The sequence below is a fragment of the Glycine soja genome, chromosome 13, assembly GCF_004193775.1.
Source record: "Glycine soja cultivar W05 chromosome 13, ASM419377v2, whole genome shotgun sequence".
NCBI lineage: Eukaryota > Viridiplantae > Streptophyta > Magnoliopsida > Fabales > Fabaceae > Glycine > Glycine soja.
The window spans coordinates 27,214,164-27,238,820 of record NC_041014.1 but is presented as its reverse complement, the minus strand read 5'-3'; the positions used below and the strand labels follow the sequence as shown (position 1 = coordinate 27,238,820).

General features: G+C 35.1%; 3 protein-coding genes across 8 annotated transcripts; all 3 read left to right on the top strand.

Annotated features, from left to right (window-relative positions):
* Window positions 1-1,113: 1,113 nt before the first annotated feature.
* On the top strand, window positions 1,114-7,059 carry LOC114382719 (UTP--glucose-1-phosphate uridylyltransferase-like). Its single transcript, XM_028342302.1, has 21 exons — window positions 1,114-1,392; window positions 1,497-1,544; window positions 1,732-1,823; window positions 2,377-2,467; window positions 2,915-2,975; window positions 3,062-3,139; window positions 3,231-3,281; window positions 3,384-3,457; window positions 3,755-3,827; window positions 3,935-3,992; window positions 4,108-4,154; window positions 4,239-4,304; window positions 4,587-4,619; window positions 5,083-5,135; window positions 5,220-5,295; window positions 5,448-5,504; window positions 5,598-5,681; window positions 5,773-5,871; window positions 5,946-6,050; window positions 6,621-6,692; window positions 6,768-7,059. The coding sequence occupies exons 1-21, from the start codon at window positions 1,310-1,312 to the stop codon at window positions 6,792-6,794; spliced, it is 1,428 nt and encodes a 475-aa protein (XP_028198103.1). The 5' UTR covers window positions 1,114-1,309; the 3' UTR covers window positions 6,795-7,059.
* Window positions 7,060-8,365: 1,306 nt separating this feature from the next.
* On the top strand, window positions 8,366-14,736 carry LOC114381867 (FACT complex subunit SPT16-like). 5 transcript variants are annotated; one of them, XM_028341093.1, is made up of 5 exons: window positions 8,379-8,589; window positions 8,673-8,721; window positions 9,670-9,723; window positions 10,851-10,985; window positions 11,291-14,736. In XM_028341093.1, exon 5 carries the CDS (start codon window positions 11,303-11,305, stop codon window positions 14,510-14,512), a length of 3,210 nt encoding a protein of 1,069 aa, XP_028196894.1. In that variant the 5' UTR covers window positions 8,379-8,589; window positions 8,673-8,721; window positions 9,670-9,723; window positions 10,851-10,985; window positions 11,291-11,302; the 3' UTR covers window positions 14,513-14,736. The 5 variants fall into 5 exon arrangements, 4 of the variants coding, with proteins under 4 accessions (XP_028196894.1, XP_028196893.1, XP_028196892.1 ...); XM_028341092.1 differs by lacking the exon at window positions 9,670-9,723; XR_003660104.1 differs by lacking the exons at window positions 10,851-10,985; window positions 11,291-14,736 and adding an exon at window positions 9,832-9,964 and having other exon boundaries at window positions 8,366-8,721.
* A 4,313-nt stretch (window positions 14,737-19,049) lies between these two features.
* On the top strand, window positions 19,050-24,209 carry LOC114381237 (FACT complex subunit SPT16-like). Of its 2 annotated transcripts, XM_028340445.1 has the most exons (3): window positions 19,050-19,230; window positions 19,420-19,515; window positions 20,782-24,209. In XM_028340445.1, exon 3 carries the CDS (start codon window positions 20,797-20,799, stop codon window positions 24,001-24,003), a length of 3,207 nt encoding a protein of 1,068 aa, XP_028196246.1. In that variant the 5' UTR covers window positions 19,050-19,230; window positions 19,420-19,515; window positions 20,782-20,796; the 3' UTR covers window positions 24,004-24,209. The 2 variants fall into 2 exon arrangements, with proteins under 2 accessions (XP_028196246.1, XP_028196247.1); XM_028340446.1 differs by lacking the exon at window positions 19,420-19,515.
* Window positions 24,210-24,657: the final 448 nt, after the last annotated feature.

Genomic DNA, 24,657 nt, shown 5'->3' with positions numbered 1-24,657 from the left:
CATTCAATAATAAAATAAATGAAAGTTTTCATTTTATTAACTGAAGATTTAATTCTTAATTTTTATTTTAATCTCTATTTAAATAGTTATTATTTTTATTCTCTTTTTTTAGAAGATTATTTTTAGTCTTTATTTCAATATTGTTGAAACACTAAAAATATTGCGTCTTTAATTGAAATACCTAAGTCTGGGATCGAGGTAAAGAAAAATATAATTTTATATTCAATTTCTTACCTCGATATCAAAAGAGTGAAAAAAAGAAAAACCTAAAACATATTGTATATGGAATGAAGCAGAATCTTTTTAATTTTATTCTTTCAAGTCCCATTATGATTTTTATAAGTTAAATTTTAATTTATGTTTCTTAAATTGTAATAATTTAAAAAATGTTTGATAATATGTGAATACTTTTTAATTTTATTATATTTTGAATAGAAAATATTTGACATTAAAAATATAAAACCATATAATATTATTATTTAATCAGTCATAAAATATTTATTTAAATAAATTAATTAAATATTTATCATATAGAAATCTATTTTATAAATACTTACTCTATCTTCTTCTCTTTCCCTATTTATTTTTCATTTTTGCTCTTCATCTCTTTTGTTTACTACATTACACCAACCGTCAGATCTTTCATATCTCACTTTTATGCCATCTTTCACTTTCATTAGGTGTATATTTAATGAACATAGAATCATCCTTTTTATCATTATTTATGCCATTAATAAATTCTTTAGCACACTTTTTTTTAAATACTACATGTATTTTCAAAGAGGTTATCCACAAGATTGATTATCAATAAAATATGTTTACTTCATGCTTATAATATAATTATTATAAAAAAAATTCAAATTTTATAATTTTAATAAATTTTAATATTATGTGTTGAAAATAACTTTATTTTTTTTCAGTATAGCTATTTCAATTTTGTTTTCTTGATATTCATCTTCTTTTAACAAAGATCACAGGTTTTCTATTTGATGAGAAATAATACTGCTAGAATAAAATAAAATTATTGTCTATAACAAATCAACCTAAAAAAATATGGGTTAAATAGAAAAACAAACGCAGGTCACAGGTGCTAGTTGTTCCTTCGTATTCATCGGGTTTGAGATTCACGCTCTTTTTTATTACTCTGGCCTAACGGAAAAGCCTCCACATCTACATATATAAATACTACCAAAAATTCAGTTGCACACTCTGCTATTTCCACCACCATAACCTCGCTCTCTTCACCCTCTTCTTCTTCTTCTTCTTCTTCTTCACTTTGTAACTTTCGAATCTTCTTCCTTCCACCGCAATGGCCACCGCCACGCTTAGCCCCGCCGACGCCGACAAGCTCTCCAACCTCAAATCCTCCGTCGCTGCATTGAGCCAAATCAGGTCCTCACTCTTTCTCTTTTCCGATTTTCCGCATCTCTTATCTCATTTGCATTTCTCGCAATCTCGAATCCGAACCTCATCGCTGTTGTTGTTGTTATTTGCAGTGAGAATGAGAAGAATGGATTCACAAGCCTCGTTGCTCGTTACCTCAGGTGCGTCAACTTTAACCGTTTTAACCGTTAACGTTCGTTACGCTTGTGATTGTGATTTTCCTTTCATTTATCTTCAGTTACGTGTGTTCACTATTAATTCCACCGTGTTACGATTTTCCGATTATTGTTTATTTTATTTTATTATATATTTTTTCTTATTAACTTTTGATCCTTTTTGAACGTGCAGTGGCGAAGCACAGCATGTTGAGTGGAGTAAGATCGAGACGCCTACGGATGAAGTAGTGGTGCCTTATGACTCTTTGGCACCGACTCCTGACGGTAATTAATCTTTGTCTTCTGTTTGATTGATTAGGTGGATTTAAGAATGAACCATCAATTTTGTCCCCGAACTGTTGATCTCTCAAATGATCCTTAAAGTAATGAAGTTGTTTAAGTAAATCTCTAAGGAATTGAATATCCATCACTTTAGTCCCTCTATTAATGTATGAAGATTTGTTTTTGGAATACAAGTGAGAGGTGAAGTCCCATCTCGAGTAAGAATGAGAAGGTTGAACACCATATAAGTGAGTATAAGACCTATAAACCCGAATCTTAAGGTTTTAAGTTAAAGTGTGGTATCAAACTTCCTTATGTGATTACTCATGACCCATTGAAATAACAAAGCTCGGTCTTACAAATCTGGTGTTAACCCCCATGGATTTTCCAACATTTTTTAATAGTTAGGGGAACTACTTATATACTTTGTTTTACTTTAGGGACTATTTAGCAAAGAGAGTAATAGTTTATGGATGAAATTGATGGTTTACTCTTGATTTAATGATTTAGAAGATCGATGTGTGTTTACTACGTGAACCGAAATTGGTTGATGCAGGTTCTTTGGAGGTGAAGAACCTCTTGGACAAGCTTGTGGTGTTGAAGCTCAATGGAGGCTTGGGGACAACTATGGGTTGTACTGGCCCAAAGTATGCTGAATCTAATTTTTTATATTATTTTTACTTAAGACTTGGATGATTGAGACTTTCGTCTGTGTGTGATTCTTGCTTGATGCTAACTGGAAAGATCAACTTTCTAAATTTTAACGGTGAAGAATCAGACACTATATTTGATCAATTTCTTGAAAAAACTTTTCCATGCCTTGAGAATGTTTCTTCAGCAAGACTTATTTAGGAATTTTCAGCTAGGTTCCTAAACTTAATTGGCTCCTTGATTGAGTTCCTAGAGTTTTGAAACCGCCATAAATTGTCAACATATCAAAAATAGAAATTATGGCGAACATAAAATTAATCCAATGACATGGATTTGGAGGGGGGGGGGGGGATGGAGTTATCATATACTCTCAATAAATATTTTAACTTAGCTTTTTTGGATGTCTTGCATTAAGCCTTAATTTTTTTATGTATTAAATGCAGATCTGTCATTGAAGTTCGTGATGGGTTGACATTTCTTGATTTAATTGTCGTCCAAATTGAGGTTGTTTTACAGTCCTTTCTTGCTTGGCTTTTATTCAGTGTTTGCAATTCATGTGAGCTTTCCACTGATAGCTTAAATTGTTGTAGAACCTCAATTCCAAATACGGAAGCAATGTTCCGTTGCTTTTAATGAACTCATTCAACACTCATGATGACACTCAAAAGGTACAAGAGCTTTACCTTGGACCCCATTGCTATTTGCTTGGTAGAATTATGGGCTGAATTTGTCAAAATCTAAAAATTTGTCTGATTGTAGATTGTTGAGAAATATAAAAACTCAAATATTGAGATTCATACGTTTAACCAGGTTTGTACCTCTGTTTATTGCACTAATATATTATTAATTTGCTGGACTTTGAGATTTAGTTTTTTATTTGATATTTTGTTGCATGGACTCTAATGTATGCAGAGTCAATATCCTCGTTTGGTTGTTGATGACTTTTTGCCATTCCCATCCAAGGGGCAGACAGGCAGGGACGGGTGGTATGAATTTGTATTTTGCCTCTGCTATATTATTGCATGACTGCACGTAACTAGTTTCACTAGAACTATGCACCTTTATTTATTTTTTGAATTAGCAGTTTAGCACTTGTGTAAAGTGTAATGATAAGACAAATAATTCAAGAAACTTATCCAGAGGAATTCATGTTAATCTTTTTGAAAATTATTTTGTGGATGACATTACCATTTTGCAATTGAATCCTAACAAACCTTGAGCATGTCTCTGCTAATAGTAATAGTTTTCCTTGTTTGGCTTATGATTGATTCCTTTATGCATAGGTACCCTCCTGGCCACGGAGACGTCTTCCCATCATTAGTGAATAGTGGAAAGCTTGATGTGCTATTATCACAGGTTGACACCAGAACTTGATTTATTTCTAGTTGGGCTTTGTCTTATTTTGTTTCTTTGGTGAGTAATTACCATTACTATTTTTTCTTTTTCTTTTTCTTCTCTTACAGGGTAAGGAGTATGTGTTTGTTGCCAATTCAGACAACCTGGGTGCTGTAGTTGACTTGAGTATCCTTATTTTAAGTTTTCATTCTTTTTTCTGTTATTTTGGTTGTATTAATGGTTTATTTATGTGTGAAAGTTGATCACTAATGTCCCCAGTACCCTTAACTGGTTAATTTAGAAATCTTAAATCATTTGATTGAGCACAAGAATGAATACTGTATGGAGGTAAAGAAAGATGTTTGTTGTCAAACAAATGCATTTTAGCTTTAGACTTGCATAATATTGATGTTTTGGGTGCTTTTAATGCAGGTCACTCCCAAGACATTGGCTGACGTGAAAGGTGGCACTCTGATTTCTTATGAAGGAAGGGTTCAGGCATGTAACAGTTGCTGATTTCATTTCTTTTCAATCATGATTTATCTGATTAATTCAGTACACTGACTGTAGCAAATGTCTAAATGTCTCTTTAATGTGATATATTCCATGCACAGTTTTTATCCCAAAAGGAAACAAAAAATTTGATTGAGAGTTTCATAATTGTCCTGCTGCCTCCCTCCCTCTTTGGTTTCTTGCCCTTAAAAGAAAATATAAGTATGATCATTTAGAATTATAAGAAATTGGCTGTAAGTGACATTTAGCTTTGATTGTTTGATGCAGCTCCTGGAAATTGCCCAAGTACCAGATGAACATGTAAGCTTCTAGATCTGTCTTGTATTCTTTCATCAGTTTCATGGATCTCTTCCCCCTTCCCAAGTGTACCCAATTGTATGCATTTGTTTAGTAGATTATGAAGTATCATGATTTACTATGTGTGCATTTGACTGAGAAGGCAATGACTTGCTTGATGTCAGATCGTGTTTTTGCTATTTTCTATTGTTTTATCTATTATTATAACTACCATAACAAGTATAACCAGAGTAAGGTTTATACAATAGTGTAGTATTGTAAAAAAAAGAAGCTATCCCCTCCTTCTCCTTTCTTTTGCATATGAATTCACCTTTTCCAAGTTGATGCTCACTTTGTAGCAGTAAGCAAGACTTTTTTTTTTATCATAATATGTTCATAATTTATGGTGAAGTCGGGAGCATACTTTTATTTATTAGCAGTTCTTTTGGAATTTACAAATTATCATTCAATGTCTGTCTTTATCCAGGTCAGTGAATTTAAGTCTATAGAGAAATTCAAAATTTTCAACACAAATAATTTGTAAGTTATGCTAGTTAGTTCCCTAACTGTTTTAAATTGTATACTCATTTGGGCTATTGAGTATTGACAATGTATAATCTACAGGTGGGTAAACTTGAAAGCAATTAAAAGGCTTGTTGAAGCTGATGCTCTGAAGATGGAAATTATTCCCAATCCAAAGGTGCAAATTGGACATTTTTTACTGATAATTTGATAGGAAATAGCCCATCTTTTCCTTTTTTGTTTTTCTTGGACATGTGTATTAGATTGTGGGTTAATTGCTATACTCTGACATTCAGTTGGAATATTGCTGACAAAATTTGTGAATTTTAGGAAGTCGATGGAGTAAAAGTTCTTCAATTGGAAACTGCAGCTGGTGCAGCAATAAGGGTACTGAATGTTTATTAAGATATTACTTATATGTAGTCAATGCTGAAACTTCTGTTCTAGAGCTTTTAACATAATACTAGTATCTTTTAACAGTTCTTTGACAAAGCTATCGGAATTAATGTGCCTCGATCTCGCTTCCTTCCCGTGAAGGCAACTTCAGACTTGCTTCTTGTCCAGGTTATAAGCTTTTCTGTTTCAAGCCATGAGAACTTTTTTGGAAGTTGATATACTTGTCTTTTGTTAACACAATCAGTTGTTTGTTTTGCAGTCGGACCTTTACACTTTACAAGATGGATTGGTTATTAGGAACCAAGCTAGGGCAAATCCTGAAAATCCTTCCATTGAATTGGGGCCAGAATTTAAGAAGGTTAAGAGCTATATTACTATTAACTTTGTGTTAGGCGGTGAATATGAGTTTGACTTTCCCAGTCTCCTTCGCAGGTTAGCAACTTCTTGAGCCGGTTCAAGTCAATCCCCAGTATTGTTGAGCTTGACAGTCTAAAAGTGGCAGGCGATGTATGGTTTGGAGCTGGTGTAATCCTTAAGGTTTGGGATTTAATTCCTTACTTATATCTGATTTTTGTTTATTTTTTCTTTCATTCTTATGGCAGGAGACTGGATAAATGCTTACTGTTACTGCCATGATTACTAGTTATAGAGTTTCTCTCTTGAATATTTAATTCCTCATGTAATGATTTAAGTGAAAGTTGCATGAAGCATGATAGTGCTGTAGGAGCTCAGAATTCTCTGCAGAAAGTTTTTTTCTTCAAGATTTGAACCCATAACCTGGACACTGGGCTTAATGTTGCATCAAGCTCACTCTCAACCAAATACAGTCGAAATGTTCTTTTGAAAAATATTTTTGTTAATTCTAAAATTTATCTAATGCTTTTGTTTGTTGGTAGTAAAACTAATCACAAAGGAAGCCATGCAATTATTTATTGATTTCCAAACTAACCCTGTTCATTTTTAGAACTAGGCTCCCTGTTTTTTTGTTCTCACTGTTAGTAATTTATTTTGTCTTCATGTTTTTTATGAGTCAAGATAATTTATCAAAAATCTTATTATTTGGCCTTTTGACATCTATCAACCGTGATCTTTCTGGTGCCTTAACAGGGAAAAGCAAGTATTCTTGCAAAACCGGGTGTGAAGCTGGAAATACCTGACGGAGCTGTGATCGCAGACAAGGTATTTTACTTTACATATTGATCTTATTAGTACCTACTAGAGCTTGTCATTAGGCCTAAAACTCTTCACGCGCAGGAAATTAATGGCCCTGAGGACCTGTGAGAGAAAGCTGATGATGAGTTTTGAAATCCATGTGACTGTGCAATCTTTGAGTATTGACAGTCTTAAACTAAAATTTGTGTATTGCTTCTAGTTTGGTAGGGGTAAAAATAAGAAGGCAGTTTCTACTGAGCATGTCTGAAGACTAAGCTTTGTATTTCTCATAATTTTGTTTTTAAACATTTCTTACAAGGACTCAAGGAGGATCCGATCATGTTTTCTTTCCATATCATATTAAGCGTTTACGCCTTCATCTTTTGTTGAGTAATTTGTGTTCCTCTGTGTTTTTGGGTGGTTACCGTGAGGTATTAAATTAGTGAAGTGATGAATAAAAAAAATGAGTGAGGTTAATTCATCCGAAGAAGAAAAAAAATCGAAAACTAGTTAGTGTTTTAGTTGCCCCGTTCTCTCGTTTTTCTCCCGTTAACAGTTTATTTATTGGTTAAATCTTAAATCCTACACTAAAAACTTATTAAGTCAGTACTAATTTGGTCTATGTCACCGTTAATTTCTTTTTGTATTTTTAGCTTGGTTTCTACTTTCTACTATGTATGCGGTGTTTTTTTTTTTTATATATATATAAATGTTATAAATTACATGTATAAGAGACTAAATTTAAGAATGTATAAAGAAGTTAATGGTTAATGACGACAATAATCAAATTGGTAACATTTATACATATATGAACTAATGATAAATTTTCATGTATATCCTAACCTTATACTTGGGGTTGTTGGGCTACAAAGTATAATTGGAGTTAGGCCATGTGTGATGTGTCCCATTTTTATTGATTAATTTTACTTCCCACGCAATTGGCAAAGTTTTCCCGCGCTCTCCGCCCCTCTTTACTGTTAGGCGCTACTTCCTTGAAAAGTTGAGCGAAAAAAAAAAATGCACTAAAAGAAAGAAATAAAACTCCTAACCCCTCACACTATAAGAGAAACCAAAATATCAAAAAATCTATCTTAAATCTACTAACTAAAATTATACTGTGCACGCATCAAATACAATAACGTTAGAAATAAAGAGTTATATTGAAAAAGTCTCAAGTTTTATGTGTGGACTAAAAATAATGTCAAAATAAAATATAAAAGTAAAAAAAATATTTTCATTCTATAAACTAATTTTTAGTATTTATTTAAATTCAAATTCACATTTAAAATAAAAGAAGATAAATGAAAGGATAATACTCATCCCAAAATTAACTTTTAGAGTTAAATTATATTCGATTTAACATTCTAAGATGGAATAAGAAAATTTTTTTTATTCCTAAAAATTATAATTCTTAAGAATCATAGATCATTCTTATGGATAAATTATATAAGTTTTTTGGAATCAAATAATAATATATCTTTACTAGTTATTTTAATTATTTATCGTATTAAATTATTTAATAAGTTTTTTAACTAAAAAAGTCAAATTCCAACATTCGCATGGATCAAATTAAATAATTTAAATAAAAAGAGAAAACAAAATAGTAGTTTTAAAACAAAAAAAAAATAAAAAATAAAAATAGAAGAACCGCCAAAGCTGTGAGCACGAGTAGGCTAAAGGAGTAGAAAGCAAATAAAAAATAAAACTTGTTACTGTGTTAGTGAGTGGTGTTTCTGTGTCTCTTTCTCATCCTTTACACAGCACATAGTCTTCTACAATACATACATATCCAAACGACAGCGTTTTCTTTCCATTCCTCGGAAGGTTCGAGAATCACGGTGAGATAAAAGAGATGCGTGACGAAAGCAACGAGTGAACATCACTCACTCACTGAGTCACTGTCCATGTTCCGTTAATTGGACTTGTGCGTTCGTTTCTTCTTTGCGCTTATCCTTTCCGCGCATTTTCAGAACAAAACCCTAATCCTCCATTTTTTCCCGTTTTCAGCCTCCAAAACCCTATCTCTAACTTCGTTACGCTTTTCCCCGCTGAACAGGTTCTTTTTCCTCTGTTTCTCAATTGTAGCTGAGTTTATTTTTTTTTTCCGCATTTGGTCTGAATCCATAGTTATGATGTTCTGCGAATATTAGACTTCATTATAATAATGTTGAGTTGGAGTTGCGATGAATAACTTTATATATATATATATATATATATATATATATATATATATATATATATATATATATATATATATATATATATATATATATATATATATATATATATATATATATATATACAAACACACACACACACATACATACATACTCGGGCTGACAAGTATGTTATATTTTGTACCTTTGTTTGGAGGCTGGTATTGTGTGTCTTTTAGGGTTCTGCAAGGTTGCAAGGTTTTAAATAGAGGCCGCGGTTGCGGTTTTGTCGCGTTTTATGATATTGTGGGAAATTACGGACAAATGTCGATGTGACCACAATTGTGGTTGCATTGCAGTCGCGGACACTCTGAAAACCTTGATGCTGTGACCTAAATTGTTGTTTGGAGGTTTGTTCTTTTAGGGTACTGCAAGGTTTTTGATAGGGGTGAAGGTTGTGGTTTTGTTGCGTTCAATGATATTGCGGGAAATTATGGACAAATGTCGATGTGGCCATAATTGTGGTTGCATTACGTCGCGGACACTCCAAAAACCTTGATGCTGTGACCTATATCATTGCTCCTGACTTTTTTTTTAAAACCTTGGGGTAGTGAAAAGGCATTCTGATTTGTGAAGTATATAAGCTGTAGCAATTATAGGTGGAAAGGCTTCTGCTAGTGATTTTATATTCTTATTTAGAAAAAGTGATTAGAAAATGTACTGTTCAGTGTGCACTTTGAAGTAGTACGATAGTTTGTTTTGCTTGATTTTCTGCAAGATGTATGTTTTCATCTCTTAGTGGTTCTAGTATTAAGTTCTGTATTGGTAAAGCTCTTTTTTGTTGCCAGATTATCCAGTAGCCTTGGATCAGCTTGGTTGCAATTTATTAATTTAAGGTTAAAGTATGTTTTTCGTCCCTATAAATATCGAAATGTTCGGAATTCATTCTTGTAAAATTTTCGTTATGTTTTTCATCCTTGCAAAATCATAATGTGTGACTTTTTGGCTAGAATGTAGGTTCGGATTTTGTTGACTGTGCAAAGAAGCTAATCTATTTAACCAATTGAACGTTGACACGTGTTCAGACCCTAACCCTTTCTCTCTCAAATCTCTGTACCCCAATCCAACCCCCCCCCCCCCCCCCCCTCCTTCCTCTCCAACACCATGGATCTGTTGGGGTTGCGGTGCAGGTGTTGGGAGGCCTGGATGGAGGCAGATCTGGTCGAAGATGGTGATATGGGGGTGGAGACATGCGGTAGTGTCGGGGTCGCAGATTTGAGGGAGAGGAGCGTGCACGCCTTTGAGGTGATGGGATTGAGGTTGCGATGGTCTCTTCAGCCAGATGATGGTTGCGATGTTTGGGGGTTTGATGGTGGTGTTTGGGGGTGGTTTTGATGGTGGTGGCTGTTATAGGTGGTGATGCTAGGGTGGTGTTTGGTGGTTACTGTCATGGATTTGGGAGAAAGGGTTTTATTTGCAAAAAAAAAAAAAAAATCCTACAATCTGTGGCCGTTATTAACCGCCACAAATTGTGATTTGATTTTTTTCAAAAAAGTTTCTGTAATTTGTGGTGGTTTTTAACCCCCTGAAATTACATTCTAAAATATAAGTTAAAAAAATGCCTCGTAGGTTCGATTTCATCCAAGCCTGGTTCTGGGCCAAAACACAACACATTTCAATTGTGTGAGGACGAAAAACATTCCAGAAATTTCACAGGGACGAATTTCGAACATTTCGATATTTATAGGGATGAAAAAAATATTTTAGCCTTAATTTAACTTGAGAAAGTATTTCTTTTTCCTAGAAAGGTTTTATGTGTGTTAGGGAGTGTGGGATAAGCAAAGGAAAAAGCGAGCATTGGTAGTTTATTTTTGAAATGGAGTGTTTGATGATTGGTTAATTAGTTTGATTGTTCTATATTTGGTGATTGGAATGCTGTGAAATAGTTAGGATGACAGAATTTTTTTTGGGAAGCAGTGGTTCATGAAAATGTTTCCAGAACTAATTGAATACCATTTGTAAAGTGCAGGAATTCTGAAAAAGAGGTAGTGGAAATTCCAGCACTCTAATAATTGAAGATTTCAAGTAAATTGTGTCCAATTTCTGGATGTTGTGACAGTCCAGCCATCTTTTACTCACAGAACTGAAGTTGTCTGAATACTAGGTACTGTTACTAGAATCATTCACTGTATATGCATTTCACTTGTTTGCTTGCCTCTTTGTGCCCCCTCCCCCCTTCCTCTTTGTTTGGAGACAAAAAGAAGATATCAATCCACTTCTCGCCTTTTGAGCATTCTAATATTTATGTAATGGAAACTTCCCTAGTTTAGTTTTGAGGCTCAATCAAATGTTAAGTGAGGAATATGATATGACTAAATGACTCAATCAATTATATATGAATTACTTGATTAGTGAGCTGATTTTTATTTAAAATGTAATAAATTTTAAGTTTGTGTGTTTTTATTCCAGATATAGTGGAGCATGGCAGACCATCGGAATGGAAGTGCCCAAGCAGCCAATGGAACTGCCCAAGCAGCAGGAACTGCCTATTCCATTGATCTCAATGCATTTCAAACCAGACTAAGGTCATTTTATCAACATTGGGATGCACACAATACAGATCTTTGGGGCTCTTCTGATGCAATTGCTGTTGCATGTCCTCCACCTTCAGAAGATCTGCGATACTTGAAATCGACTGCTCTTAACTTATGGTTGCTTGGATTTGAGTTCCCCGAGACAATTATGGTTTTCACAAAGAAGCAGATCCATATATTGTGCAGCCAGAAGAAGGCTTCTATTCTCGAATCTGTCAAAAAATCTGCCAGAGAGGTTGTTGATGCAGATCTTGTTTTGCATGTCAAACCTAGAAACGATGATGGAACTGCTCTAATGGATGCTATATTCCGTGCTATCCGTGCTCTGTCAAAGTCTGATGGTCGAGATACTCCCACTGTTGGATACATATCAAGAGAGGCTCCTGAAGGGAAACTGCTTGAAATGTGGACTGAAAAATTAAAAAATACAAAATTTCAGTTGAATGATGTGGCCAATGGGTTGTCTTCATTGTTTGCTGCAAAGAATAATGAGGAGCTTACATCAATTAAGAGAGCGGCATACCTGACAACAAGTGTGATGAAAAACTTTGTCATTCCAAAGCTTGAGAATGTAATTGATGAAGAGAAGAAAGTTTCTCATTCTACATTGATGGAAGACACCGAGAAAGCTATCCTGGAGCCTTCTAAAGTCAACTGTAAACTGAAGGCAGATAATGTAGATATTTGTTACCCACCAATTTTTCAGAGTGGTGGACAGTTTGATCTCAAGCCTAGTGCTGTCAGCAACGATGAGTTACTTCATTATGACTCTGCAAGTGTGATTTTATGTGCTGTTGGGGCGCGGTATAAGAGTTACTGCTCAAACATAGCTAGGACTTTCTTGATTGATGCAGACCCTCTTCAAAGTAGGGCCTATGGGGTTCTCCTGAAAGCCCATGAGGCCGTCATTGGATCATTGAAGCCTGGAAACAGGTTGAGTGCCGCATACGAAGCTGCTGTTTCCGTTGTTGAAAATGATGCTCCTGACTTGATTTCGTACTTGACAAAGTCTGCTGGAACAGGCATTGGTATTGAGTTTCGAGAGTCAGGTTTGAATATTAATGCTAAAAATGAGCAGCTAGTAAAAGAAGGCATGGTCTTTAATGTGTCCCTTGGGTTTCAGAACGTTCAAAGAGAAAGTTCCAAGTCTAAGAACAAGCACTTCTCCTTGTTGCTTGCTGACACAGTTATCATAAACAAAGATAAAACTGAAGTTGTGACCTCTATGAGCTCAAAGGCTCTAAAAGATGTTGCATATTCTTTCAATGAGGATGAGGAAGAGGAAAATCCCAGGGCTAAAGCTGACACCAATGGTGCTGAGCCCTTGATGTCTAAGACAACTCTAAGGTCAGACAATCATGAGATGTCAAAGGAGGAACTTCGAAGGCAGCACCAGGCCGAACTTGCTCGTCAGAAAAATGAAGAAACTGCTAGGCGACTTGCTGGTGGTCGAAATGAGACAGGAGACAACCGTTCCTCTGCGAGGTCATCTGCAGAACTGATGGCTTACAAGAACATAAATGACCTTCCCCCTCCCAGAGAAATGATGATTCAGATTGATCAGAAGAATGAAGCAGTTCTCTTGCCTATAAATGGAAGCATGGTACCTTTTCATGTGGCTTTCATTCGAACTGTTTCCAGCCAGCAGGACACCAACCGGAATTGCTATATCAGAATTATTTTTAATGTTCCTGGGACCCCTTTCAGCCCTCATGATTCAAACTCCTTGAAGTTCCAAGGATCTATATATTTGAAGGAGGCTTCATTCCGCTCCAAGGATTCAAGGCACATAAGTGAGGTTGTGCAGTCCATTAAAACACTCAGGCGTCAAGTTGTAGCAAGGGAGTCTGAGAGAGCTGAGAGGGCCACCTTGGTTACTCAAGAGAAACTGCAACTTGCTAATAATAGATTTAAGCCAATACGATTGTCCGACCTTTGGATCCGTCCTGCTTTTGGTGGGCGTGGAAGGAAGATACCTGGTACACTTGAGGCTCATGTGAATGGATTTCGTTATTCTACCACTAGGCAAGATGAGCGTGTAGACATAATGTTTCCCAACATTAAGCATGCATTTTTCCAACCCGCTGAGAATGAAATGATCACTCTCCTACACTTCCATCTGCACAACCATATTATGGTAGGGAATAAGAAGACCAAGGACGTTCAATTTTATGTTGAGGTTATGGACATGGTCCAGAATGTTGGGAGTGGTAAGAGGTCAGCGTATGACCCTGATGAGCTTGAAGAAGAACAACGGGAGCGACAGAGGAAGAATAAAATTAATGTAGAATTCCAAACCTTTGTGAATCGGGTGAATGATCTCTGGGGACAACCTCAATTGAATGGCCTTGACCTGGAGTTTGATCAACCTCTTAGAGAGCTTGGCTTCCCTGGGGTGCCTCATAAATCTTCAGTATTTATTGTACCTACTTCTGCCTGCCTGGTTGAATTAATAGAGACCCCTTTCCTTGTTGTCACGCTTAGTGAGATTGAGATTGTTAATCTTGAGAGAGTTGGACTTGGGCAGAAAAACTTTGATATGACAGTAGTATTTAAGGACTTCAAGAGGGATGTCCTCAGGATTGATTCTATCCCTTCTACATCACTGGATGGCATCAAGGAGTGGCTTGACACAACAGACATCAAATATTATGAGAGCAGGCTGAATCTGAACTGGCGTCAGATCCTGAAGACAATAACGGATGACCCTCAGAGCTTTATTGAAGGTGGCGGTTGGGAGTTTCTGAATTTGGAAGCTACTGATTCAGAATCTGAGAACTCGGAGGAGTCTGATAAAGGTTATGAACCATCTGATGTGGAACCTGAATCGGATTCAGAGGATGAAGCTTCTGACAGTGAATCACTTGTTGAGTCTGAGGATGATGATGATGATGATGAAGATTCCGAGGAGGATTCTGAGGAAGAGAAGGGAAAGACATGGGAGGAACTAGAGAGGGAAGCAAGCAATGCAGATAGGGAGAAGGGAAATGAGTCTGACAGTGAAGAAGATAGGAAAAGAAGAAAGGCAAAAAGCTTTGGTAAGTCAAGAGGAGCCGGTCTAAGTAGTAGCATGACAAAGCGGCCCAAGTTAAGATAGATTTTTGGCTTTTGTTCTTAGCTGGTATATGGTTTAGTTCAGTTACTCTATGTTGTTGCTGCGGTAGCAGCTTTTGCTTTTGTAGTAGTAGTCCTATGATGATTGTAAATTAGGGTTTTTCTTTTTATAATATAGTTCAGTCACTTAATAGCAATCCTTGCATCAAATGTTCTTAAAATATTTACGTACTTTAATCATTTAATGACTTATTTAATTTTGTGTTATTATTAGATCTAACATTTTTTTGTGTGCTTTTTTGTTTATATTTCTTTTCTTTTTTTCCTGCTGGCTGTTTTCTTTGTAAGAAAGCAGTGGAAGCATGTAGGGTGAAACATGCTGGTTAAATTATCACAACCAGTTGGAATTTGGCATTTTGACTTGTGGTTTCTTGGAAATTTTATTTGAGACGGAATAATGTTTTATTAATTACTGGTCCTTTCTTGAGGTGGATCAAAGCTTCTTCTCTTTTGTTCACTATTCAGAAGCTGTTAAATGGTCGTACTTTTTCTACTTTTTATCATGATTTTTTATATATAAAAAAACTTCGTAGCGAAGGTATGGGGGAGGGATATTGTACGCAGCCTTACCCTTGCATATGCAAAGAGGCTGTTTCCGAATTCGAACCCATGACCAACAAGTCACCAAGGCACAACTTTACCGCTGTACCAGGGCTCACCCTCATGATTTTTTATATATATAATTTCAAATTGTTTTGCTTTTCTTTTTTCCTTCCACTTTTTTCGTTATGGTGAGTCAATTCATTCCCATGGTGTGGTTTGAGAGGCAAGTTGGCTTAATTTTGGCTCACTACTACTAAAGTGGGCGCTCTAGGTTGAACTGGAGACTTACTAGTCTCCACATTTTGGAATTTTCTCATCGAAATTAGTATTGTGACATGACATGGATATGGCATGAGACAAACCAGGTTGTTATTCACACCCTTGTAAGCGTCTTTAAATTTCACCTTCGTAGTAGTAGGTCATCAAGTCTATGGAACTTGCCATTGTTAAGTGTTTTACAATATGGGAGAATTCATAGGGATGAGTAAATTACTGTTACACGGTGTTCTTTTACTCATTTCTGTTGTGGATTGTTTTGGGTTGGCTCGATTTGATATGTTATTGGGCGATCAAGGAATAATAAAGGAAAGAAAAAATGTTTAGAAAAGTCCAGGACTCTATTAAGATTTCCTAGCAACATGAGGATATGAATAACAATTTTATTGTGTTTATAGTTTTGGGATTGTTAATATGTTTAGTTATTTAGTTTTGAGGGTGTGTATGTCTGATTTGGTATTGTTTATTTGTTATGTATTGCTGTAATAATTTTTCTTTAGCATCTTGTGTTTTTGTAAGTATTGTTGAATGATACTAAAAAAGAAGAGGGATAAATACGTTCTACGGGGTGAAGTTCTGATTCAAATTTAAAGTTGTTAATTGCAAGTTATAAACGGGTGTCGCATTTGTTTTCGACTCGTACTATTGTGAGGTTCATGACTTCATGTAGCATTGGGTATGTGTCAAGCAACGAAGTGGGAAATCAATGCCATTTCAAATCCAAACTACAGAAAGAACTAATAAATGTTTGAGTTTATTATTTTTTAGTCTTTAATTTTTCTTAAAAAATAGTTTTTAGTTACTAAGCTTCTTTTTTTTTTTTTTATTGATTTCAGTTTTTTTTCTCTGTACTTACTTTTAGTCCTTACGTAATATTAAAATAATTGTATAATTTAATCGCTTGGGAAGATAGGTAAAATTACACTTTTAGTCCTCCAATTTATCTTCAATTTTGGATTTGGCCCCCCTATAATTTAATTCACAAATTTGGTTCTCTAATTTTATAAATTTCTGCAAAATTGGTCCTGGAAGTCCAATTTGAATGTTGACCGTTAACTTCAGACGTTGACGGCCACGTGTGACTGTCACGTGTCAATGCCACGTGTCAATGTCTGAGTGGTTCCCTGTAAAAGCTTTATTTTTGTAGGTAAAATTATACTTTTGGTCTCCCAATTTTACTCTAATTTTGATTTTGGTCCCTCTATAATTTAATTCACACACTTTGTCCTCTAGTTTTATAAATTCCTTTATAAATTCAGCCAAATTTCATTACTAGAGAAGTTATATATCAAATTTCAAACAAAAATACCATTGTCATACATAGGTCACCTAAGCAGTCGTATACACATAATATCGCATGAGGGAGCAAAAAAAGAAAAAAAAAGAGTTATTACAAAACCTGTTAAAGTAAGAGATCTGAAAATTTCAGACCCAGGTTGAAATTCATACGCCACTTTCCCAAGTTGAACAACCTCAGAAGTGGGAGAGAGACAAAAAATGATTTTTCTCTAGGTTCCAAGTGAGTAAAAAACTTGCGATGAAAAAAGAAGTGCGAGATTTATCAAGACCTACCATGTCTCTAGCACTAGTGGCTAAACCATTCAAAAGACCAATTTAGCTGGAATAATTTATAAAGAAATTTATAAAACTAAGAGACCAAATGTGTGAATTAAACTATAAGGGGATCAAAATCGAAATTGGAATAAAACTGAAGGACCAAAAGTACAATTTTACCTACAAAAAAATGAAGCTTTTATGAAGAACCACTCAGACGTTGACACGTGGCAGTCAACGTTTAAGGTTAACGGTCAACGTTCAAATCAGCAGGAATTTATAAAATTGAGGGACTAAATTTGTGAATTAAATTATAAAGGGACCAAATCCGTAATTGGAGATAAAGTGGAGGACCAATTTTACAATTTTACCAGAGAGATATAAATGAAAGTTATGTTAAATTATATGTGAGAATTTATAAAAGAAAGTTATTTGTGGTTTTAACTTTCAATAGATAAATTTGATAAAATATGAGAAAGTGAAGTTTGTTATGATATGTAGACACATTTTAGGAGATAAAAAGGATACAATTAAAAAAAATGTGAATATAAAAAATGACTTATTGTTAAGGGTGTTAAAATAGGTCTATTTTTTTTTAAAGTGAGATAATCAATAACAAAAATTAAACAAAAAAATTATAGCCTTAGAAACTGCACTCCCATGCATCAGCCAAGAGATGTTTCAAATCAACGGGGGAATCTAATTCAAGAAACACTAAACCAGAGTTTGAACCCAATCTAGAAGAAAGTTAGCACAAACATTCTCCCTCTTTTTGTGAGTGAATTGGAAATACCAATTTCAGCCAACTTGTAGCAAGTTGTGAGTTGAACTAGGCTAATCCAAATCAATTGTGGAAAAAAAAGTTTAAAAAGACAACTTATATGTTAATCTATATATAAATAAAACAGATAATGAATGATATAAATCACTGTCACTATTATATACAAATTATACATTAATTATATAATATACACTAATAAATTACAACAACGGTGTAATAAACTATAAAAAAATATCTCAATTTTAAAATTATAAAAAGAATAAAAAATAAATTTCAACTTGGTGGATTATTCCAACAACCTAACCCATAGATACCTGAGTTACATTATATTAAGTTATACAAGTTACTATGTTAGATCATCATTCCAATTTTCCTTTAAGTAAGTTAACTGGATTGATCAATTGAATTCTATCAATGAAGAGGACTAACAATAATATTGTTTAACACATTCATCCTAACACATACTAGCATATTGGAATTTATTAGAAAATATAAAGAAAAATTATTCCCAACACTCCTCAACTATAAAATTATGAAAGAATTAATTATATAAGATGTGAGACTCATAAGTTCTTATAATTTTTTAGAAAGTTTAACCAATAAAAAAGGATAAGCCAGTTATAAGGTTAACTATATGGTCAAAAGAAAAAACAGAAATAAAATGATCGTGAGTTCAAATCTCTTCCACTAATTAAAAATTAACAAATTAACAATTAACATTGACCATTAAAAAAAGATATGTTCAAAATGGTATTTTAAAGAATGTATTGATAATAAGATTTCTCTTCCAAGAAAATAAGTATTGCATCAATTTATTATATATGATAAATTTGTTAATTTTTATAATAAATATCTTATACGATTATATCAATTGTGATTTCAAATTGATTAAAAATGTATAATTAGTTTACATTATCATTGTATGATCATTAATATCTTCTCTTCGATCAATTTTAATATCTCAGTTGTTCTCATTATATGTTAGTATTAGTTTTTTTAAGTCAAATTAATTTATTTTATTTTATTTATTATTTAAGTTTGATTTGATTATCTAATTATTTTTTGATTTCAATTTAATCTTATCATCTAAATTAAAATGACAAAGTTATAAAATATGTATTTTGTAAAACCACTCTAATAACAATTTTAAATTGTTACAAAGTGTATTTTTTTTTAACCTTGTTGACGAAATCTAGACAGACCAAATTGACAAACAAAGAAATCTTATGCATTCTAATAAATAAAAAAATTATTCTTAGTTCATTAACCGATGTTTTATTAAAACAAATTACAATTTGCTTTTTTAAATAAAATAATAATTATTTTTAAAAATATTTTCTCATTTTTGTTTCTACCATGCGCCTCAACTTCCTATGATAATATGAGCATTCTTACAAGATGTGTGCGCATTGAAACTCTGATCTTCGGACCCTACCCAATTTCACTGCTCCAATTTCAGTCTCGTAAATCCCCCAATTGAAGAGGGAGAAAAAAAAAACACGAAAAGCTCTTGCTCAACCCCAGACACACGCAGAGTGACGAAAAAGGTTTCGATCTTTCCATTTTTTGTGGATTTAATTTTGGTTTTCATTCTTCTTCTGTGATTCTAGAATCACGAAGTTCTAATTTCGTCGTAGAAAGTAGAAGCCATTTCTCTGTTTTTTTTTCTTTTAAAAAATTGATTTTTAGGAATTATTGGGTTAATTAGTGGAATTCGTGATTTGTTCATCATACAGTAAAGACCCGGCAATTCATTGGGACACTATTTTCATAATCTCTCTTTGAATTGCACATGTGACTGTTGAAGAATTGCACGCGTGGCTGTTGCAGAGGTAACTTGTTATTCTCAAGCCTTTAAGGAAAAGTTGTGTGGTTTGTATTTTATTCTGATTCTCGAATTTTATGTGTTTGTGTTAATGCTCAAGTGGCTTGACCTTCATTTGAGTATTTTAAATTTGTGGTATGTCTCCTTATTTGTTATATTGAGACCTAATTTCAGCATTATTGAACCTGATATGAGGGATTGGTCTCTCTTTGTTTACTGATTTGCATGGTATCCATGTGCGGAATTTCATATATAAAGCATGAAAGCAAACACGGTCAGTAGATTGCCCACTCCGAGATCTTTTTCTTAGTGGCTTGTTTTGGATCTTTAGTTTGTGTTGCTTATTTATTATTTGTATGCTTGTTCTTATTCCTACACTCCAGTTCCTTCTTTTCCCCAAATGTTGTGCAGTTCTTCAAGCAACAATTTTTCTTTCATAAATGTCAGGCAATCATTAGTTTTGCACTTTTGCTGATTGTGACCATTGAACATTCGTCAAGCCTCATTATGTGGCTATATACCATATTTTTACTCTGATTATTTTTCTTTCAAGCTGTGCATCTGAGGCTGTACTGAAAGGTTGTAAGGGCAACTAAGTTATCTTTCCCATGGCTGTACTTGTACATACATTTTTTCCGAACATGATATACTTATAGTTCATTTTGCTAATAATTCTGATTTAAATAGTTTTCTTGTAGCTTCTTTTGTTGCTATCATATTCTGACATTTTTATATATTCTTTGGGTATCACATTCCATTGTTACAAATGGTGCTTAGATCTACACTATCCTGCATGTTGCTATTTCGAGAAGTATGCTAGTTGGCAAAATGATAATACTTTTTTTCCCATGATTTACTTCTATTCTTGGTAATATTTTCCGGTTTCCAGTGTCTAGTGTCATTTATGCTATACCATCATCTATAGTGATTGCATGTTGCTTGTTTATTTGCTTTGTTGATCTTAACTCGGTACTAGCAGATGACATGTATAATTTTTATATTACATTCTTCAAAGTTCAATGTATAATTAGAGTTCATTATTTCAAACTTATGGTTTATTTATTCATATCCTGGGATTATAATTTTTTTGTTTGTGTCTTGAGATATGGCCAAGAACTGAAATGGAAGGGATTGAGATAACTAGGACTCCTTGTTCCTTTAAGCACCCACTGTTCCCATGGCTAAAAAAGAACTGAAAAGTATTTTGCATCAGTAGTTGTATGCTAAACTTCTTACTAATGTTACTGTGTCTTCTCTTGATTTTTTTTTCCAGAGTGGTAGGAAAACTATGGCAGACCATCGAAATGGAAGTACACAACCCCCCAATGGAAAGGCCAGTGCAGCAGGATCTGCATATTCTATTGATCTGAATGCATTTCAATCCCGATTGAAATATTTTTATAAGCATTGGGATGATCACAAAACAGATCTGTGGGGCTCTTCTGATGCAATAGCAATAGCATGTCCTCCACCTTCAGAAGACCTGCGATACCTGAAATCTACCGCTCTGAACTTATGGCTGCTTGGATTTGAGTTCCCTGAGACAATTATGGTTTTCATGAAGAAGCAGATCCATATCCTGTGCAGCCAAAAGAAGGCTTCTATTCTTGAATCTGTCAAAAAATCTGCCAAAGAGGCAGTTGGTGCAGATCTTGTTTTGCATGTCAAACCTAAAAATGATGATGGGACTGCTCTAATGGATGCTATATTCCGTGCCATCCGTGCTCTGCCAAAGTCTGATGGCCATGATTCTTCCACTGTTGGATACATATCAAGAGAGGCTCCTGAAGGGAAACTGCTTGAAACATGGACTGAGAAATTAAAAAATACAAAATTTCAACTAACTGATGTTGCCAACGGGTTGTCTTATTTGTTTGCGGCAAAGAGTAGCGAGGAGCTTACATCAATTAAGAGAGCAGCATACCTCACAACCAGTGTGATGAAAAACTTTGTGGTTACAAAACTTGAGAATGTAATCGATGAGGAGAAGAAAATCTCTCACTCAACATTGATGGAGGAGACTGAGAAAGTTATTCTGGAACCTTCAAAAGTCAATTGTAAGCTAAAGGCAGATAATGTTGATATTTGTTACCCCCCAATTTTTCAGAGTGGTGGAGAGTTTGATCTCAAGCCAAGTGCTGTCAGCAATGATGAGTTACTGCATTATGATTCTGCCAGCGTGATTATATGTGCAGTTGGAGCTCGATATAAGAGTTATTGCTCAAACATAGCTAGGACATTCTTGATTGATGCAGATCCTCTTCAAAGTAGGGCTTATGAGGTTCTTCTGAAAGCCCATGAAGCTGTCATAGGTTCTATGAAGCCTGGAAACAAGTTAAGTGTTGCATACCAAGCTGCAGTTTCTGTTGTGGAAAGGGATGCTCCTGACCTGATTTCATATTTGACAAAATCTGCTGGGACAGGCATCGGCATTGAGTTTCGTGAATCAGGATTGAATCTTAATGCAAAAAATGAACAGATAATTAGAGAAGGCATGGTCTTTAATGTGTCACTTGGTTTTCAGAATTTACAGTGTGAGAAGAGTAAATCTAAGAACAAGCAATTCTCTTTGTTGCTTGCTGACACAGTCATCATCACCAAAGATAAGACAGAAATTGTGACTGCTACGAGCTCAAAAGCTCTGAAGGATGTAGCATATTCTTTCAATGAGGATGAGGAAGAGGAAAGGCCAAGCACAAAACCAGATGCCAAGAAAGCTGAGCCCTTTATGTCTAAGACAACTCTTAGGTCAGACAATCATGAAGTTTCAAAGGAGGAGCTTCGCAGGCAGCATCAGGCAGAACTTGCTCGTCAGAAAAATGAAGAAACTGCGAGGCGTCTTGCTGGTGGTGGAAGTGAAACAGGAGAGTCCCGTTCCTCTGCGAGGACTTCAGCAGAACTCATGGCCTACAAGAACATAAATGACCTTCCCCCTCCCAGAGAGATGATGATTCAGATCGATCAGAAGAATGAAGCAGTTCTCTTGCCTATAAATGGAAGCATGGTACCTTTTCATGTGGCTTTCATTCGAACTGTTTCCAGCCAGCAGGACACCAACCGCAATTGCTATGTCAGAATTATTTTTAATGTTCCTGGGACTCCTTTCAGTCCTCATGATGCAAACTCAATGAAGTTCCCTGGATCTATATATTTGAAGGAGGCGTCATTCCGCTCCAAGGATTCAAGGCACATTAGTGAGGTTGTGCAGTCCATTAAAACACTCAGGCGACAAGTTGTAGCAAGAGAGTCTGAGAGAGCTGAGAGGGCAACCTTGGTTACTCAGGAGAAACTACAACTTGCTAATAATAGATTTAAGCCGATAAGATTGTCTGACCTTTGGATCCGTCCTGCTTTTGGTGGGCGTGGAAGGAAGATACCTGGTACACTTGAGGCTCATGTGAATGGATTTCGATATTCTACCACTAGGCAAGATGAGCGTGTAGACATAATGTTTCCCAACATTAAGCATGCATTTTTCCAACCCGCTGAGAATGAAATGATCACTCTCCTACACTTCCATCTGCACAACCATATTATGGTAGGGAATAAGAAGACCAAGGACGTTCAATTTTATGTTGAGGTTATGGACATGGTCCAGAATGTTGGGGGTGGTAAGAGGTCAACGTATGACCCTGATGAGCTTGAAGAAGAACAGCGAGAGCGACAGAGGAAGAATAAAATTAATGTAGAATTCCAAACCTTTGTGAATCGGGTGAATGATCTCTGGGGACAACCTCAATTCAATGGCCTTGACCTGGAGTTTGATCAACCTCTTAGAGAGCTTGGCTTCCCTGGTGTGCCTCATAAATCTTCAGTATTTATCGTACCTACTTCTGCCTGCCTTGTTGAACTGATAGAGACTCCTTTCCTTGTTGTCACGCTTAGTGAGATTGAGATTGTTAATCTTGAGAGAGTTGGACTTGGGCAGAAAAACTTTGATATGACAGTAGTATTTAAGGACTTCAAGAGGGATGTCCTCAGGATTGATTCTATCCCTTCTACATCACTGGATGGCATCAAGGAGTGGCTTGACACAACAGACATCAAATATTATGAGAGCAGGCTGAATCTGAACTGGCGTCAGATCCTGAAGACAATAACGGATGACCCTCAGAGCTTTATTGAAGGTGGCGGTTGGGAGTTTCTGAATTTGGAAGCTACTGATTCAGAATCTGAGAACTCGGAGGAGTCCGATAAAGGTTACGAACCATCTGATGTGGAACCTGAATCTGATTCGGAGGACGAAGCTTCTGACAGTGAATCACTTGTTGAGTCTGAGGATGATGATGACGATGAAGATTCCGAGGAGGATTCAGAGGAAGAGAAGGGAAAAACATGGGAGGAACTGGAGAGGGAAGCAAGCAATGCAGATAGGGAGAAGGGAAATGAGTCTGACAGCGAAGAAGATAGGAAAAGAAGAAAGGCAAAAAGCTTTGGTAAGTCACGAGGAGCGAGTCTAAGCAGTAGCATGCCAAAGCGGTCTAAGTTAAGATAGATTTTTGGCTTTTGTTCTTACCTGGTTTATGGTTTAGTTCAGTTGTTCTATGCAGTTGCTGCGGTTAGCAGCTTTTTGTGTTTGGACTTTGGAGCTGTACTATCATTGTAACTATAAGTGTTTTTCTCCCATATTATAGTTCAGCCACTCGATAGCAATCCTTGAATCCAATGTATGTCCTTAAAATGTTTACGTCCTGTTTTTCATTTGTTGACTGTTTTTATTTTTGTTTCTTATTATTGGAACTAATTTTTCTGTAGTCAACAGGCAAGAGAATCACCATGAATGAAACCAGTGATCTATGCCCACCATAGCCAAGCTTCCAAAGTCCAAACCATTCCTGGATTTATACCCCAACCTTATATTATAAGGTTTTATATTATGTCATGTTTGGGTTTAATGAGCTGGAGCAAGACAAACTATATGCATTTCAATTTTAATAAAAATTGAGAGAAAAGTAATTTGATGGTAACAAAATTAAAGATGCTATTACAAGTTTTTAAAGTCATCTAGGATGTGAATAATACATTATGATGGTGAAATTAATGAAAATGAAAGTCATTGAAGCTTGTCTAAGACTAAAAAGTACAATTATCAAATTCAAAGGGAAGTTTTAGGGTATGATTATGTAAGTAGATGTATTTTATGATAGTG